This window comes from Glandiceps talaboti, chromosome 2 (assembly GCF_964340395.1).
Source record: "Glandiceps talaboti chromosome 2, keGlaTala1.1, whole genome shotgun sequence".
NCBI classification, from domain to species: domain Eukaryota; kingdom Metazoa; phylum Hemichordata; class Enteropneusta; family Spengelidae; genus Glandiceps; species Glandiceps talaboti.
The window spans coordinates 22,048,171-22,063,474 of record NC_135550.1 but is presented as its reverse complement, the minus strand read 5'-3'; the positions used below and the strand labels follow the sequence as shown (position 1 = coordinate 22,063,474).

At 34.7% G+C, this 15,304-nt stretch overlaps 2 protein-coding genes across 4 annotated transcripts in view; one reads left to right on the top strand and one right to left on the bottom strand.

Annotated features, from left to right (window-relative positions):
• The window catches only part of LOC144447006 (protein PALS1-like), a 49,499-nt gene extending 41,841 nt beyond the window's left edge, over positions 1 to 7,658 (top strand). For all 3 annotated transcript variants that reach the window (XM_078136872.1, XM_078136878.1, XM_078136887.1), the window contains 8 exons: positions 1,049 to 1,210; positions 1,697 to 1,774; positions 2,119 to 2,318; positions 2,739 to 2,857; positions 3,290 to 3,457; positions 4,070 to 4,272; positions 4,467 to 4,577; positions 4,959 to 7,658. In XM_078136872.1, coding sequence (XP_077992998.1) covers positions 1,049 to 1,210; positions 1,697 to 1,774; positions 2,119 to 2,318; positions 2,739 to 2,857; positions 3,290 to 3,457; positions 4,070 to 4,272; positions 4,467 to 4,577; positions 4,959 to 5,135 — 1,218 coding nt within the window. In that variant the 3' untranslated portion in view covers positions 5,136 to 7,658. The remainder of the gene's footprint in view (positions 1 to 1,048; positions 1,211 to 1,696; positions 1,775 to 2,118; positions 2,319 to 2,738; positions 2,858 to 3,289; positions 3,458 to 4,069; positions 4,273 to 4,466; positions 4,578 to 4,958) is intronic.
• A 2,794-nt stretch (positions 7,659 to 10,452) lies between these two features.
• On the bottom strand, positions 10,453 to 15,285 carry LOC144445555 (tubulin--tyrosine ligase-like; the record flags this gene model as incomplete). Its single annotated transcript, XM_078135158.1, has 8 exons — positions 10,453 to 10,570; positions 11,036 to 11,154; positions 11,636 to 11,729; positions 11,873 to 11,940; positions 12,133 to 12,265; positions 12,811 to 12,943; positions 13,473 to 13,796; positions 15,120 to 15,285. Coding segments are annotated over 8 exons (1,155 nt in total), but the record flags the coding sequence as incomplete, so codon positions are not given.
• Between the last annotated feature and the right edge of the window lie 19 nt (positions 15,286 to 15,304).

The following is a 15,304-nucleotide window of genomic DNA, read 5'->3' as shown; positions in this document are numbered from 1 at the left end:
TGTTTTCTATATGAGATGAATTTTGTGGAGCATTATAAATTTTGTGGCTCATTATTACAATTTTGTGCCTGTGAGTGGATCTATCACAATGCCTGAAAAGTTCAATCCTGTTTTTTTCCCAACTTGTGTATAAATACCCTCCTTGTAGAAAGAGGATTAAGATTGAAATCAAGAACTATGTGTACTTCATCAAGTTTAATGTTATATGCCACAAATTGAGTTGAATTTAATGGGTCTAACGCTATCTCTATCCACCCAAATCATCATCATGATTACAAAGATGTAGTAATTCTTTTTCTGCTGTCTGTCAGTCCACAGTTCATTCTTGCTCGTTATCAAAGGTATTATAAATGCTGTGAGTTTGCTGGGTTAGCAGTATTTATTAGTATTTCAGAGGCTAAGTTATAAAACAATAAATTGTCAATGTATTGGTAGTAGTAATAATGTATGTAATTTAATGGTAGGATATATATATAAAGCTTTAAATTAAACATAGTCAAATGTTAACTCAGTGCATACACCAAGAATCAGGTCAGAGTTCATTGAAAGCAGGTCAGCTGACACCTAATATGTTGCAGTAATGAGACAGAGTTCACTATGACTGTCATAGGCAGTCTTTGAGTGCTTCCATCCCATATGTATGGTGTGAACTGTGTGTAAAACCACAGTAGTAATAATGATATTCTGTATGCCAATATCAATACCATAGAGATCAGTATGTGTTTTACTTGTGTTGGTATGCTGATACAGAAAGCATAATAACTTTCACATACATTTCAAATGAATGATTGTGGAATTTATGTAGGCTAGGTGAACCAGGACAAAACAGTATATTATGATTTAGAATGAAATGCTCCTAAAGATTGATAAAAAGAAAGATACTAGCACTCCTGTACTGAAAATATAATAAATACTAGGTAGTAAATTGACTTGATCTTTGTAAGACAGTAGAAACTGACTGACAGCATGGCTGTGGTGGAAATACTGAAAAAAGAATGAGATGGGAACTGTGTAGGCAGTGTTATTAAAAACCTTTTGTTATTTACAGGGTGCTACAGTGAGGAGGGAAGGTGATTCTGTTATCATAGGTAGAATTGTACGAGGGGGTGCAGCAGATAAAAGTGGACTATTACATGAAGGGGATGAACTACTAGAAATTAATGGCTATGACATGAAAGGAAAGTCAGTGGATGATGTCTGTGATTTGATGGTAAGTTGTTGTATTTATGTACAGTAGAAAATATTGGATTTAAAGAGAAGGGCTGTGTGGGATATTATTACAATAGTATGTCATAATCAGGTGAATGAGAGGATCAAATTATGAAACACTTAGTTAAAATTGTGTATGTAAAATAAATGATGTACATTGAAGTATTCACGTTACTATCAGATCAAAGTATCAACGTATCAATTAAAGCTGTGTTAGAATTTGTAACAGTATTTGGGATAGTGTTGTATGATAGATACATCCATATAGCCCTACCTTGTGTTACACATTGTTGAAGCACTTCTGTAATAAGTCTACAGATTTAGAACAGGGGATAGGAACACACATCAGGACATTGTAGTCTCCCCTAGTTATTGTGATTCAGAACGAACATAAGTAAGTTTAGGTTTACATACATTTTATACCTCAGAGAAATTTCTATAAGTGTTCTTGTGGTTTGTCTAACATTTTGATATGTGTGTATTTCAGGCAACCCTGACAGGAACACTTACATTCTTACTCATACCATGCAGAGAAGTCAAGCAACCCATCAAAGATAGTGCTATTGTAAGTATTACTTGTCAAATGTCAAGGTCATACTAAGGTTACTAGAGAACATGATATCTCAACTTTGGTTGATTAGGTATGATGATGTCAGATGGTGAGTTATTTTGAAGGTACAACTTGCAGACCAGTACTAGCAGCAGCATTAAACTGAATATCAAATCAAGTATCTCATCCAGTTTTGGGTACAATTCAACAAGTGAAGTAAAATCAGCTACTAAAGCCATGGAAACCAGTACTTGTAATCTCTACAAACTTTGAAATGACTGCAGTGTGTCAAGAAATGTTACATTCTCACCAGTTTCTTGTACATTTACTAAAATGTCAACATCACCCATCATTTACAGGTCCACATCAGAGCTAATTTCGACTATGATCCAGAGGATGACATGTACATACCATGTCGTGAACTAGGACTGTCTTTCCAGAAAGGTGATATACTTCACGTTATCAACCAAGATGATGCCAACTGGTGGCAGGCATACAGGGAGGGGGAAGATGACCAAACACTGGCTGGACTTATACCCAGTAAACACTTCAGACAACAGTAAGTGATATGTATTATAAGTGGTAGTTTACATAGCAGTAACTTAAAGTATCATTTGAAATACTTTGAGCTACTTGCATCCTTTCTATATAGTCCTCAGTCATAAGGAGTCATTGTGACCTGCTCGTATCTTAGCGCTTAGTCAGTATATCTGATCTGAACGTTTGAAAAAAAAAAGGCTTTTATGGTGACAAAACTCAGGTGTGATGTAGACAGTTGTAGGAAATGACACCAATAATTGTACCTCACTGTTTTATAGCCAAGTGAAAACTAAAAGGCATGTGATGTTCTACAAGTTATTCCTATGAATCTTGGCCTTTAGTTAATTGATTTACAGTATATAAGAAGTAGATTCCTGGTGCAATCTCAGCTCTGTATGTATATAAATGTACTTACTATTGACTGTTGTCACTTTGTCAGACGTGAAGCCATGAAACACACATTAGTTGATGACAAAGAACCTAAGAAGAAAGGATGGTTTTGTGCAAGGAAGAAAAAGAAGAAGAAGAAAGTATTGTACAATGCTAACCAAAGTGAAGGTGAGTCACATGTATGGTGTTATATCAATAAATCTTTGAACTGTTTAGGATCAAATGCCAGAGCTAAAAGTGTTTATTGTTATCTGTCTGTCTGTCTGTCTGTCTGTCTGTCTGTCTGTCTGTCTGTCTGTCTGTCTGTCTGTCTGTCTGTCTGTCCATTCATCTGTCCGTCCATCTGTTTGTTGGTTGGTTGGTCCATCTGGCTGTCTGTCTGGCTGTCTCTCTGTCAATCTGCATATATGTGTGCATACTTACCTGAAGCAGTTGAATGACAGTCATATACCAATTCACTGTGTTGTTTCATTTCTAGCTCACACATACTAGTAAGATATCTTAGTGTGACAGAATATAGCAATATGAAACAGTGTATACCATTTTGAAGTTATCACAGTGTTTACTTAAATTGTAATACTTTGTGATTCTTTATTTTAGAATATGATGTTGAAGAAATTTTAACCTATGAGGAGGTAGCCTTATATCAACCACGGGGTAACAGAAAACGACCTATTGTACTAATAGGACCAACCAATGTTGGAAGACAAGAATTAAGACAGAGATTAATAGACGCTAACTCACAGTTATTTGCTGCTGCTATTCCACGTAAGTTACAACCTACAGTGTAATTGCTATCGTTACATGATTTATAAGGTAGTCTTGACCCACTATAGGTGGAACATGTGAGGGTCTGTAAGATGTATTATGTCTTAGTCTCTGTAGACACCTATTACTTTGAATGACTGCATCTAAGTCACTGTTCTTTTTTTGTGAGTGTGTGAAAAAATGAAAAGCCCATGGAACTACTGTGGACGCTATCAGACTTGCTGTGAATTGAGAAAAATATCTTAGATTTTGTGTAATTATCCTGATTGCCATGTATTAGTATTGAAGCATCAATGTACTACTTTATAGTTTCATTGTCAATTTCAGTGTTTACTGTATTTCATTAATGGTACAGATTCAGTTGTTTGAAGAAGTTTGCAGCATATAGTACATGTATGCACATTGTGTAGCATTCTAGTCATCTTCAATGTTACTTCCACCATGTCCAGCAAGAGTATTTTCAATTTTCATCTACACTTCGGTAGTGTAGAAATTTATGTCCTCACATCAATGTCTCTTTCTCTTGACATTTAAATCTGCAGCCAGTTAGGAGTATTGATAGAAAAGGTTTGTAGTCTTTTCAAAGACGTTATTTGTCATTGTTTTTTTCAGACACAAGCAGGTCAAAGAAGTCTGGTGAAGAAGATGGAAGGGACTACTATTTTATAAGCAAACAAAGATTTGAACAGGACATCCTGACCGGAAAATTTGTGGAAAATGGAGAGTTTGAGAAAAATATTTATGGAACCAGTCTTGACTCTATCAGACATGTCATGAACTCAGGAAAAATATGTGTCCTCAATTTACACCCACAGGTAAGAAATACTTTTCTAGTACTTTCACCACTGCTATGTTTACATAAAATGTTATTTCTTGTTGATTTTAGGGAATATATTAAGTGCAGTTTGTGTATGCTATTGTGAGATGTTACCTTGCCCATGCAGAATTTCTTGGATATACTTGTTAAAGAAGATTACATAAACAACTTTGTGTTATTTCTTCTTCACAGGCACTGAAAATTCTGAAACACTCAGACTTGAAACCATACGTCATCTTTGTAAGGCCACCATCATTGGATAGGTTACGAAACATGAAAGCCCAAACTGGAGAGAATCTTAAGGTAGGTATATGTGACTTTATGATATAAATGAAACATACCATCTGTATACAGATTGCAGTGTCACCTTGATGATGACATTGTATGCTTTCTTGTTTCGTGCAAGAACCTGCCTCTGCGAAGATTTGCTTGTGTGAATGAATCTGTCTCTCTATGTGGGGAACTGTCTGCATATATATGAGGGAGATTGTGTGGGGGAACTTTCTGTATATGAGGGTCAGTCTTATATGAGGGAGACTGTGTGGGGGAACTTTCTGTATATGAGGATCAGTCTATGTGGTGAAATAGCTGTGTATATGAGGCTTTGTGCACATCTTTGAATTTGAAGGCTGAAACCAAATAATATACTTATCTTTAATGTCTTTTCTTTATTTGATATTGCAGGATGAGGAGCTTCGAGACATGATCGAAAAGGGCCGTGAGATGGAGGATACACATGGTCATTATTTTGACTATGTTCTCATCAACTCTGACCTTGGAAGGGCTTTCTCTGAACTCTATGCTGAAATCACCAGGATACAAATGGAACCCACATGGGTACCAGTAATTTGGTTGAGTTAATCCCAAACCCTTGGAGTGGCACCCACATAGGGTACCAGTGATGTGGTTGAGTTAAACCCTAAATCGTCAAGTGGTACCCACGTGGGTACCAGTGATAATGGTTGTGTTAAACCCAAACCCATCAGTTGGAACCCACATGGATACCTATCATTGGGTTGAATTAAATCAAAACCTGTCTGTTGGATTTGGTGGTTGGGTTAAATCCCAAACAAAAACTCAATCTGAACCAAACATGTACTTAATATTGTCAATACTGAATAGACAAAAGGACTTCAAATATTTCATTGCAAACTAGTTGGTGATACTATTATGCAATTGTTGTATAAATTGAAAGCTCTACTCCATTTATATTTGGGTATGGTGCTGTATTTCTATCAGCTTTTTTTCACCAGTGTTGACAACTCTTAGCCTAGATGCAGTATTTTTTTTTTACCTTTTATAGACAATATACAGTGGTAGATTTAAGTGCCTATGAAAATAGCAGTCAATAATTGTAATTTTGATAGAAAATATTATATTATTATTACTAACAATTATGATGTGCCTTGAATGGCAGTACAGAATGCTGCACAAGTCTTCCACAATATTTTACGGCAGAAAAGGAAGTAGTTTTGTAGTTTCTAACTAGATATCCATATACATAGAGCTTTGTAGTTACATGCCAGTGGCCCCTAGGCTGATATTGCTAGTATGTCACTTCAAATCTACCAGGAGAGAGCTGGTTTCTCTCTTGATAGCACGTCACTCATTGCTATCAACAACTCAACCTGACCAGACTACAATATTCAAGGTGTAAACTTGCCTTCAGTTATAAAGTACAGAAGATATTGACTCACTGCATACCTGCTTTGACACATTGCTTACTTTAATGCATTTCTAAGTATGCTAGTTTTCAGTTCAAAGTAAAACGTACCAAATTCATTTCCCAGATGTGGCATACATATTGGTAACATTAAGGCCTTATCACTCATTCACACACATCCAACAGTGCGGTGTATTTCAATGCAAAAAACAACCATCACATCTGTATCCAGCCAGCATCTTTTTCTACATTCAGTGTTCCATTTCTTGACGTGCTGATAAAGTGATGACTGCTATTTCCCTTTGTGTGTCCCTGCCACGTGTCCAGTTATTGTAGCTTTTAGACGTGTTAAGACGAAACTAGCGTTAGAAGTCATAGCTAAATGGATTGATGAATGAATGAATGAATAATGAATTGATGGATGGATACTTCCAATCCATGACATACGATGTTCATTATATGAACATTTAGATATGAAATGCTATTTCTTGTTTCCAAATCATGTTCTGTAAAACTTTTTTCTTTCGTGTTTTTCATCCTGTAAAGTCATTCCATATGAATAGTACATGTATTTGCTGGAGTTATTGAAATTGATTTACACTCACAATTCTATCATAGTTGACTTCACAAGACTACAAATCCTTTGCCGTGCTGTAATCTAAGCAAAACATGAAATCAATTCAAATATTATAAAATACATCATGGAACTTACAGTAATTTATAAATTCATTCAAATATCACATTTTATGTGTGCATTTACTCTTTGAAATGAACACTGGTGGGTGATATAGTCAGGCTTACACAAACACACAGACTATCATCAAACTTTTGTACATTATGACTTTCATATGTAATATCCAGTTTGACATTTACACCATCCCATTATATACAAGAACTCTTTCGCCGATTTCTCCTCACAAAATCCAAACTGCAGTCACTTATTTAAATATTTTTGATACACAATTTTAATAAATTTTTAGGCAACCAAAATAAATTACCAAATGTATAAAATTCATGCAATGAAATTTTGGACTGCAGTTTGAGGCCGAGAGAATTGTTCTGTTCTTAGAATGAAAATGTAGCTAGCGCAATAAGGTGGATTTTACTTTTACAATCTTTTGGAGTATGTAGCAATAACCGTTACCATGGGAACTCAAGTCATTATCTAAAAAATATTTCAATTCATTTTTGCATGTATAAAGTATTTATATTTCTAATTATGTTTATGCCAAGTGCAACTTTCACCCAATTTGTATGTTAACAATTCAAAATATTGGAATTCTACTTTACAAGGCATTACCAAAGTATGTTTTTTTCTTTATTTGGTGTAAGTTTAACCAGCACTCTCTATGTAGATGATACCAATTGTCATCTGTATGTGGGGATTTCAGAAAGAAAGAAAGAAAAAAAACAGTATGTGTTATCATCATAAACTAGAACCGTTACTTTGATTGTTTTAATTATTTATCACAGCTGATAAAATATTATTATTGTTACACTTATTTTATTCCCCTCAAATTTGGGAGCAACACAAGAGAGTAGGTTGTAGTTGGGTGTTCATGAACTGGTTTTATACAATAGTGAAATCTTATCCAGATTTACTGCATACCATTCTGTGTTAGCCGGGTTCATTTTCTAATAATGTAAGGTTTACTTACCCTCAGCTTTTCAATCTACATGCTCTCATTTGTATAAATTTTTAAGTAAGGAATAAATAATTGACAAAGTAAGAACTTATGTGTGAATTTCTTTTATTTCTTGCTTGCCATGTGTGTATTTGTCATTGCTATGTTGTATACTTTGTATGAGAGGCAGTTATTTGTTTTTTACAAGAAGTTCAACAAAGTATTGAAAGAACCATAGAACTTGCGATTGTCACAGAAGGCAATTGATGTCAGAGTGCGTTAACTATGTATATAGTACTAGAAATCAGAGTAGCGATGCAGTCAGGGGTAGCATGATAACTTTCATGAACTGAACGTTGTAAGTAAAAGTGTGAACAGATTAGCTAAAATAGATGATGGTTTTAATCCTGAAATGTCAGTTCTCTCAAAACTTGTTGGAGTCTGAACTACTTTATCTTGTCTCTTCTCTCCAGTATGAGAGTTGATAAGTCATAATTTTGACTTGCATGGATTATAAGCCACAAGCAGTTCAAAAGTTCTAGCATTGAGCTTTCAATCTGTCTTGGTCGGCGATCCTCCATGACTTTGAACTACTTGTGCATTATAATCTGTGTAAGGCTATTTGATCTACCAAGCTGATGAACAATTTTTGGTCAAGTCTTGATTTTTAGATCATCAATCATGTTGGCTTAATGAATCTACTATTAAGTTGAAGTGCTTCCAATCCACAAATCATGTGATTTACTCAAGCTAATGTTTAATAATAGTCCAATACACTTGGCTGTTTTCATAGATCTACACTGTACCTTGAAATGTAGTTGTAAAATTTATTATCACTAGTTACAGAGAAACAAGCCACATTTGAGACTTAGTAAAGCTGATACTGCTACATTTTAGTTTAACTGCATTTGCTTTGAACAAGTAGCTAGCTCTTATTGCCTCCTGCCACAATCATTGTACCATACATATAGATCACTCACTGTATAGTCAAGTTGATCTACTGTCAAATCTATGTTTGTTTACACTAGACTTCATATTCAACCATACTCGAAATGAATTTTCTTGTTCATATTTTATTTTTATTGTCTTTCCAAATTCCATACTTCAAGAGTATAAGTGGTATTTGTGTGCACAGCTTCTCGTTTACATTTGCTGTATGACTTGATTTACAGTGAAAGTTGACATAGTAAATCAGTGTGTTCAACACAGTGGATACACACATGGATGCACAGCCATACTGAATTGATTATCAGCAAAAGTATTAAAATTATTTTGGTAGAAAGACCGATAACTTTTTTTGTATGCATAGATTGTAGGTTTTAATATACTATCATACGTAAAGGCAATAGTCACAATGCACAAATTGAAATTTGATTCTATTCAAGATATTTAACAGTTCTATCTCACAATTTTCACTTCCCCTGAATCTGTCATTTATATTTTTATATGTTAAGTTTTTATACATGACACTTCATGGAATGGAGTATGAAAATGATCATTTCACAAACAGTGGATGTTTATGTTGCTACCAAAGACAAATACAATCAATGTATATCCAAGAGTCTAATTCAAATATTCATTGGTCTGACAAATATAAATATATGTACACAGGTATTGCAAATTTACACAAACTGTATGCTACAATATATACATTTAATGAAAAGTTTAGAGATACACCAGCATTTAGTACATCAACCTTTATGTGCAATGGTGTATCGTGTGAGGGCGCTCTTCATATGGTATGCTAACAGGGTCAATAAGATACAAATTTCCTCTAAGAATAACAATTTTAGCCCAGAAGTGGTGTGTATTTTGGTCTATGAATACATAGCATCAGAATATTACAAAAATTGCCATAAGGTATGGAAGTGGAAAAAAATTTGATACTCAAATGTTCAAAAAAAAGGGTCTGAACTTGGGTGAAAGGATGGTATACTTCTATTGTGACTTCCTGAGAATCCCTCCTCCTTTCAACTGGAATGGTAGAAAGTGTGATTCTTCAAGTCTATATGTACAGTGAACAATTAAGTGTCATTTAGTTCACAATATGTCTCAACAATCATCCAAGCCAAGTCGACCTGGGGTATATTCTTGCTACACAGACTTTCTGCATTTTGACATCAAGAAATTCAATGCACAGATAACATGTGATTGGTAATTATAATTCTCTACATTTTTAACTATTCTACTCATTATACACAAGAAGTGTTCAAGAAATTTTCTCTGCCTTTGTATTCATTTCAGCCTTCTCAACTTGATACATGTATAAACAGAATTCCCTACCATACAGTCAGCTGGTCAATATATACCAATGCCACCCTTTACATTTTGTCTAACTCTAAGGTATGAAATTATCTAGCCATTAATTCTGCTGTTAAATGATGGTACTGACAGAATACACTAATGAATGAGCCTGCTACATTAAAAGTAACTCCTAGAGCCCAAAGGCTTGTCTTGGTGTTACTATCTCAAGTCTCAAGGAACTCTCTTCTGCCTACCAAGTATAGAACACTTTTTGAGATAGTAATACCAAAACAAGCCTCTGGGGTACACCTATGATAAAGCATGGAAATAGTGTCCACCAAACTGCTGAAGATACACATGAGATTTATGCTAGGGAGTCTAACAATATCCCTAACACTAACTCCCTAGCCTGGCTACAAATATTACTCTATCATTCAGTAGGTCCTCTGTACCACATTCTTGCCATAATAGGTGATGATCAGGATGGTAGCGGAACAACTTGGCTGGAAAGCTAGATTCCATGGAGAGAGGGAAATCGTTTGCACTAGAAGGGTAGCTTAACATCTTGTATACATGTAAATGTAGATGCTGTAAATGTTCTTGAACTGTTGAAATCAAGTCAAACAATGTTGTGATGCTACTCTTCTTACAGTTTCTCAAACAGTGTTGGTTCACTGTTAATTTTATCATCTTCCTCTTGAGGTGGAAACAATGGTTCAATAGCAATAGTCACTATGGCCTCAGACAATGCAGGTAGAAGTTTCCTGAAAAGATGAAAAAGGAAAAATCATAAGCCATAATTGATCAAGATATTTCTAGTATATTCATTGTGGTAAACTAAAAAAAAATCAATTTCTTGACTTCATCTTTATTTAGCCTGTATTAACTGCAATCATGTGTTATGCACTTCAGTAGTCTATGTTACACACCCATAGACTATTAGAATGCCCACTCAAGACTTATTTTATCCCTGTACTCTATTGCTACAGAAATTAGGACAATTTTATGTTCCCCCAAGCCAAGAGGGGGTTTAACTATGTGTTTTCTCAAACACGGAAGGTTGAATGTTAAATATCAATGGACACTGTTTATATGAAAATTTCTAATGGCTCAAACCATTCTGTCGAGGGTAAGCATATCAGTAATTTTGCAATAATGGACTGAGCCATTATTTTATAGGTGAGAATATCAGTAATGTTGGAGACACACAAGGTTAATTTAACACTTACTGTGCTGAAGCAGGTGATCCATTGACTTCAATTAGCCAGACTTTGAACTTGTCATCAACCATGAAATCAAAACCAAAGAGTTGAAAACTGTGGTATGGTAAATCCTCAGTACTTATTTGCTGGAAAGGAGATTTGTCAGATTTATGAGCAGACAAAAAATTAAATAGAGGAACAAAAAAATGGAATAACATAGTGACCCATGTCAGATTAGGATTAAAATCTAGGCCTGAGAACAGCTGTATGGAAGAGTTATAGAAAAAGTTGATCAGTCTTTAATAAAAGAATAATCGTGTGTAATCCTCATGGCTCCACTGATAAGATAGAACCTGGGATTGAATCTCTGGACTTTAACTTTGTTTAAGTATGAATATTCCCTTGATTCCATAATCATAGTACTTTTAATATCATTCATTACAGAAGAAAAATAATTAACAATTTTTTTTCTGGGTAATGTATCCTCCAAACCCACAAAAGTAGCATTTGTAAACTTACTAGAAAGGATCTGAAGCCCACCCCTCCTCAAATATTTTACTTGTGGCCACACTTTCTGATGAGGATATATGTTTTTGAAGGAACAAATTGGACACAAGAGTAACTAACCTCTTTAACAGCAAGTAAACTTCCTTTAATTATTTCCCTAATCTGTGGTAGGATGTTGTCTTCCAGTGTAGTTTGGTATTTATCCTGTAAATACCTATAAAAACAGAAATGACAACTTACATCACAATTTAGCAAACGGTACAGCTTGAATTGACAAATTTGTAAAGGTTCATATGTATTTTGCATACTAAGATTCTCACCTGTTACTAGTAATCTGCATATTAAACCATTACTCACCTGTTGAACTGATCAAAGAACATCTCATTGCCTTCTTCAAATTTTCCAAAATTAGGTGAAAGTGCTTCCTACAGGTGAAACATTCCATATTCATAGTTAGTGTAAGTGTAACTCATAAATAGAAATAGTCAAATGGTGAAATGGATTTGTTGCTATGTCAAATCTAACATTGTTTATATTTTAGACTGTTTGGAGGCAAAACTTGTCATATTCAAGTTCAACCACTGATGAATTCATGAACTTGAAGAGCTAATACATACCTGAAGACAATGATTTGTTAGATGGCCAGTCACATCTTTATGATTAGTTGGGTTGTATGGATCTGACGCTGTTCTCAACACACCTTCCTTATACAAGTATATATTGTATTCATGGTCCACTAGAACCCAACATCTGAAAAACACATCCATTAATAAATCAAGATATTCAAAACTATACACTTTTATGTATTAATAGCTAGATACGTTCTTGTACCATCACCACAAGTTCTTATTACTTACTAGTAACATTTCACCTGTTCAGGTCGACAGGCAACGTCAAACAGGCGAAATGTTACCGTGAACTCTTGGTCAGGATACAAGAACATGTTATTACTATGTTTTACTGACCTGGTGAACATGTTTAAGGATAAGTTCTACATGTGATTTACATTTTACTCTATATATACAGTATCGGTAGTGTTCTCTACAAACAATGCCATGAAGGCTCCAAGCCCCTTGAAATTTTTGAGTGCCATCTTGACAAAATAAAATTACATTTTTATATAGTGAACTTAATGGTATATTATGGAACAAATTTTCTTTCCAAATGTCAAATCCCATGCTCCCTCTATAATGGCCTCCATTCGGACAACTTGAAAGTCATCAGTGGTCATTGAGCACTTCCTTACACAGAAACTGGTGGATATCCAAACCCAGCTTTATAACACTCATCCCTACCTGATATCAAATTTTCTATCTCCTTCCAGCAACATAGGGTTCTCTATATATTTCTGAAGTACATGTGATTGTTTTTGGCTATCTATGAAATCAATCAGTTCCTTAGGACTGTCACCAATCAGAATACCTTCACCTGAAATAAATCAATATTGTAACCTTTGGTTTCAGTCTTGAACTTTGACCTTGTTTTATAGAAACATTCACAAAATTGTCTTGAATGTATAGTCTAAAGTCTATAGCACTAAGTATATTTGTGATATGCCTTATTTCTTATGTTATGTCATACAAAACTCTGCAATTGCTTGAAGATGACAATGTCTATCAGTAGAAATCATCATATTGTGCCAACTAATCATATTCAATCATGTTCATAAACACATCATTTTGTCTTCACAGAGTGTTTTAGTCACATCTCATTTGATATACATAGCAGTAGAATTTTGGGTAAAATCATCCCATATTCCATATATGGGCTACATGTTTTGTTGTCTCAATGTCTTTACAATTATTGATGAGAGAAATGTAACTGGATTCAAAATACTTCTGAATCTGGTATAATATCTTTCTAACACATATAAATGTGTCCAAGCATAGTCCCTCCATGAGGTCTATGGTCTAAGTCACAGTGCATGAATCTTGTGTCTAGTAGCTAGCCCATATACCTTTGGCACCAGCTGCTGACTTAGCTATCCAGACAGTTCCTTGGTTGTTTTCAGCCATCTTATGATAAGTTTCAATAAACTGATTCCTCTCATCTGTCTTCTGTTGTCTTTGTCTCTGTATCATTGCTTTCAGACTTGTGTCATTCTCCATGGGTGTATCTACATTGTTAGGACTCACTTCAAATGATGGTGGTATCCACTGGTAAGGGTCAATGTCAAGTGACTGACAATACTGTCTCAAGACATACACCAATGAAGTCTTTCTGCACAGACGACCTGACCCTCTATAATAGTTGACCAGTTGGGTCACACCTGGTTCATGCCCTATCAACAAATCAATTTTATATATATATAATATAGTGACATTTCACCTGGATATATAGATTAGATTATAGCATGTGTAAGGACAAGGTCAGTAATAATTAACATGTACCTTTAATAAATTCATATACCTACAGTGAATTTCACAATACAAGCTTTTCTGTTTCATACATCCACACACGAAAACCAACGAGAAAATGCATATGCCACATTTCAATAGCAAGATTGCATTTTTTTGCTACATTTAGTCTAAATGAAATAAACCATTTAAATGTATTGCAACTCCATACAGACATTCGAGCACCAATGTTTTTCTTAGTATCCAACACCCGATGAACGGCACATAAAATGTCCTTTAATGTTCATTTGATGTCTGTATGGTGGCATATGTGTAGTTCATTTTACTTAGACAAAATGTAACAAGAAACTGTACTCATTCAACTTTGCTATCTTAAAGTGTAGCATGTCCAGTTTCTTATTGGTTTCTGAGTGGTTGTATCAAACAGAAAAGCAGCACGGTATTGTGAAATTCACTGTACTTGATTCTGTCTAGTATGGTATAAAGCTGAAATGGTACAAAACTAGGACACATACTAGTAATTTCTATTCCCAATATACATTTATGATGATTGCTCTCAATAATATTAAACTGGAAATGAAAACATATCTAAATGCCCTAACCATACTAACTTACACACTGTAATAAATTATCCTATAAAAGTCCATGATTTTTAGATTCCTTTCTATCTTCTCATTTAAAATGTGAATTTTTTCCTGAGGTGAAAATGGGAACACCTGGAGTATGCATGCACATATTAAATATTTGTTCATCTGCAAACTGACCAAATTGTTCAGTCTCGGAGTTCTAACGGTCATGGGAAGCAGAACGATATACAATTGGCAAGTTACATGAATCAAGGTTTTGTGTAACCTACATTATCAACTATGCTCATCAATATGTATAACGTATAACAATGTACATCAATGAAGTCGAACACTGTATATTCCTGCATTGTTACAATGTCGGAAATATAATATATAGTATATATTCAATATATTAAATTTAATATAATATATACAAGCTAGATAATTGTACCTGTTAAATGAATTTTGAGGTTGTATATAAAATTGACAGCGCATTGGAGTATTTCTTTCAATATGTAATATTTAATAAAAACATGATGTACAAACATTCACATTTCGATGACTTTCATCTTTAACGTTATGCAGATTTCAATGGTTTTACTCCACACACTTCTAAAATATATTTGACCTTACATAATACATAAAACATACGGTTTCACTGAATAGGCGTTGCCTGCTCACCTAAACGACCGAATTGTAAACGATTTCTCTCGCCGAACATCACATTAAATCGTCGACTATCTTTATGGATCGATTTCCAATCTTGGCGGGATGAGAGAACGTTGGCTACTGCAGCATAAACACTACTCCCTTCGTCGCGGACCACGTAGCTGTACGCCATTGCTAACAATTTACAATGTCATGCC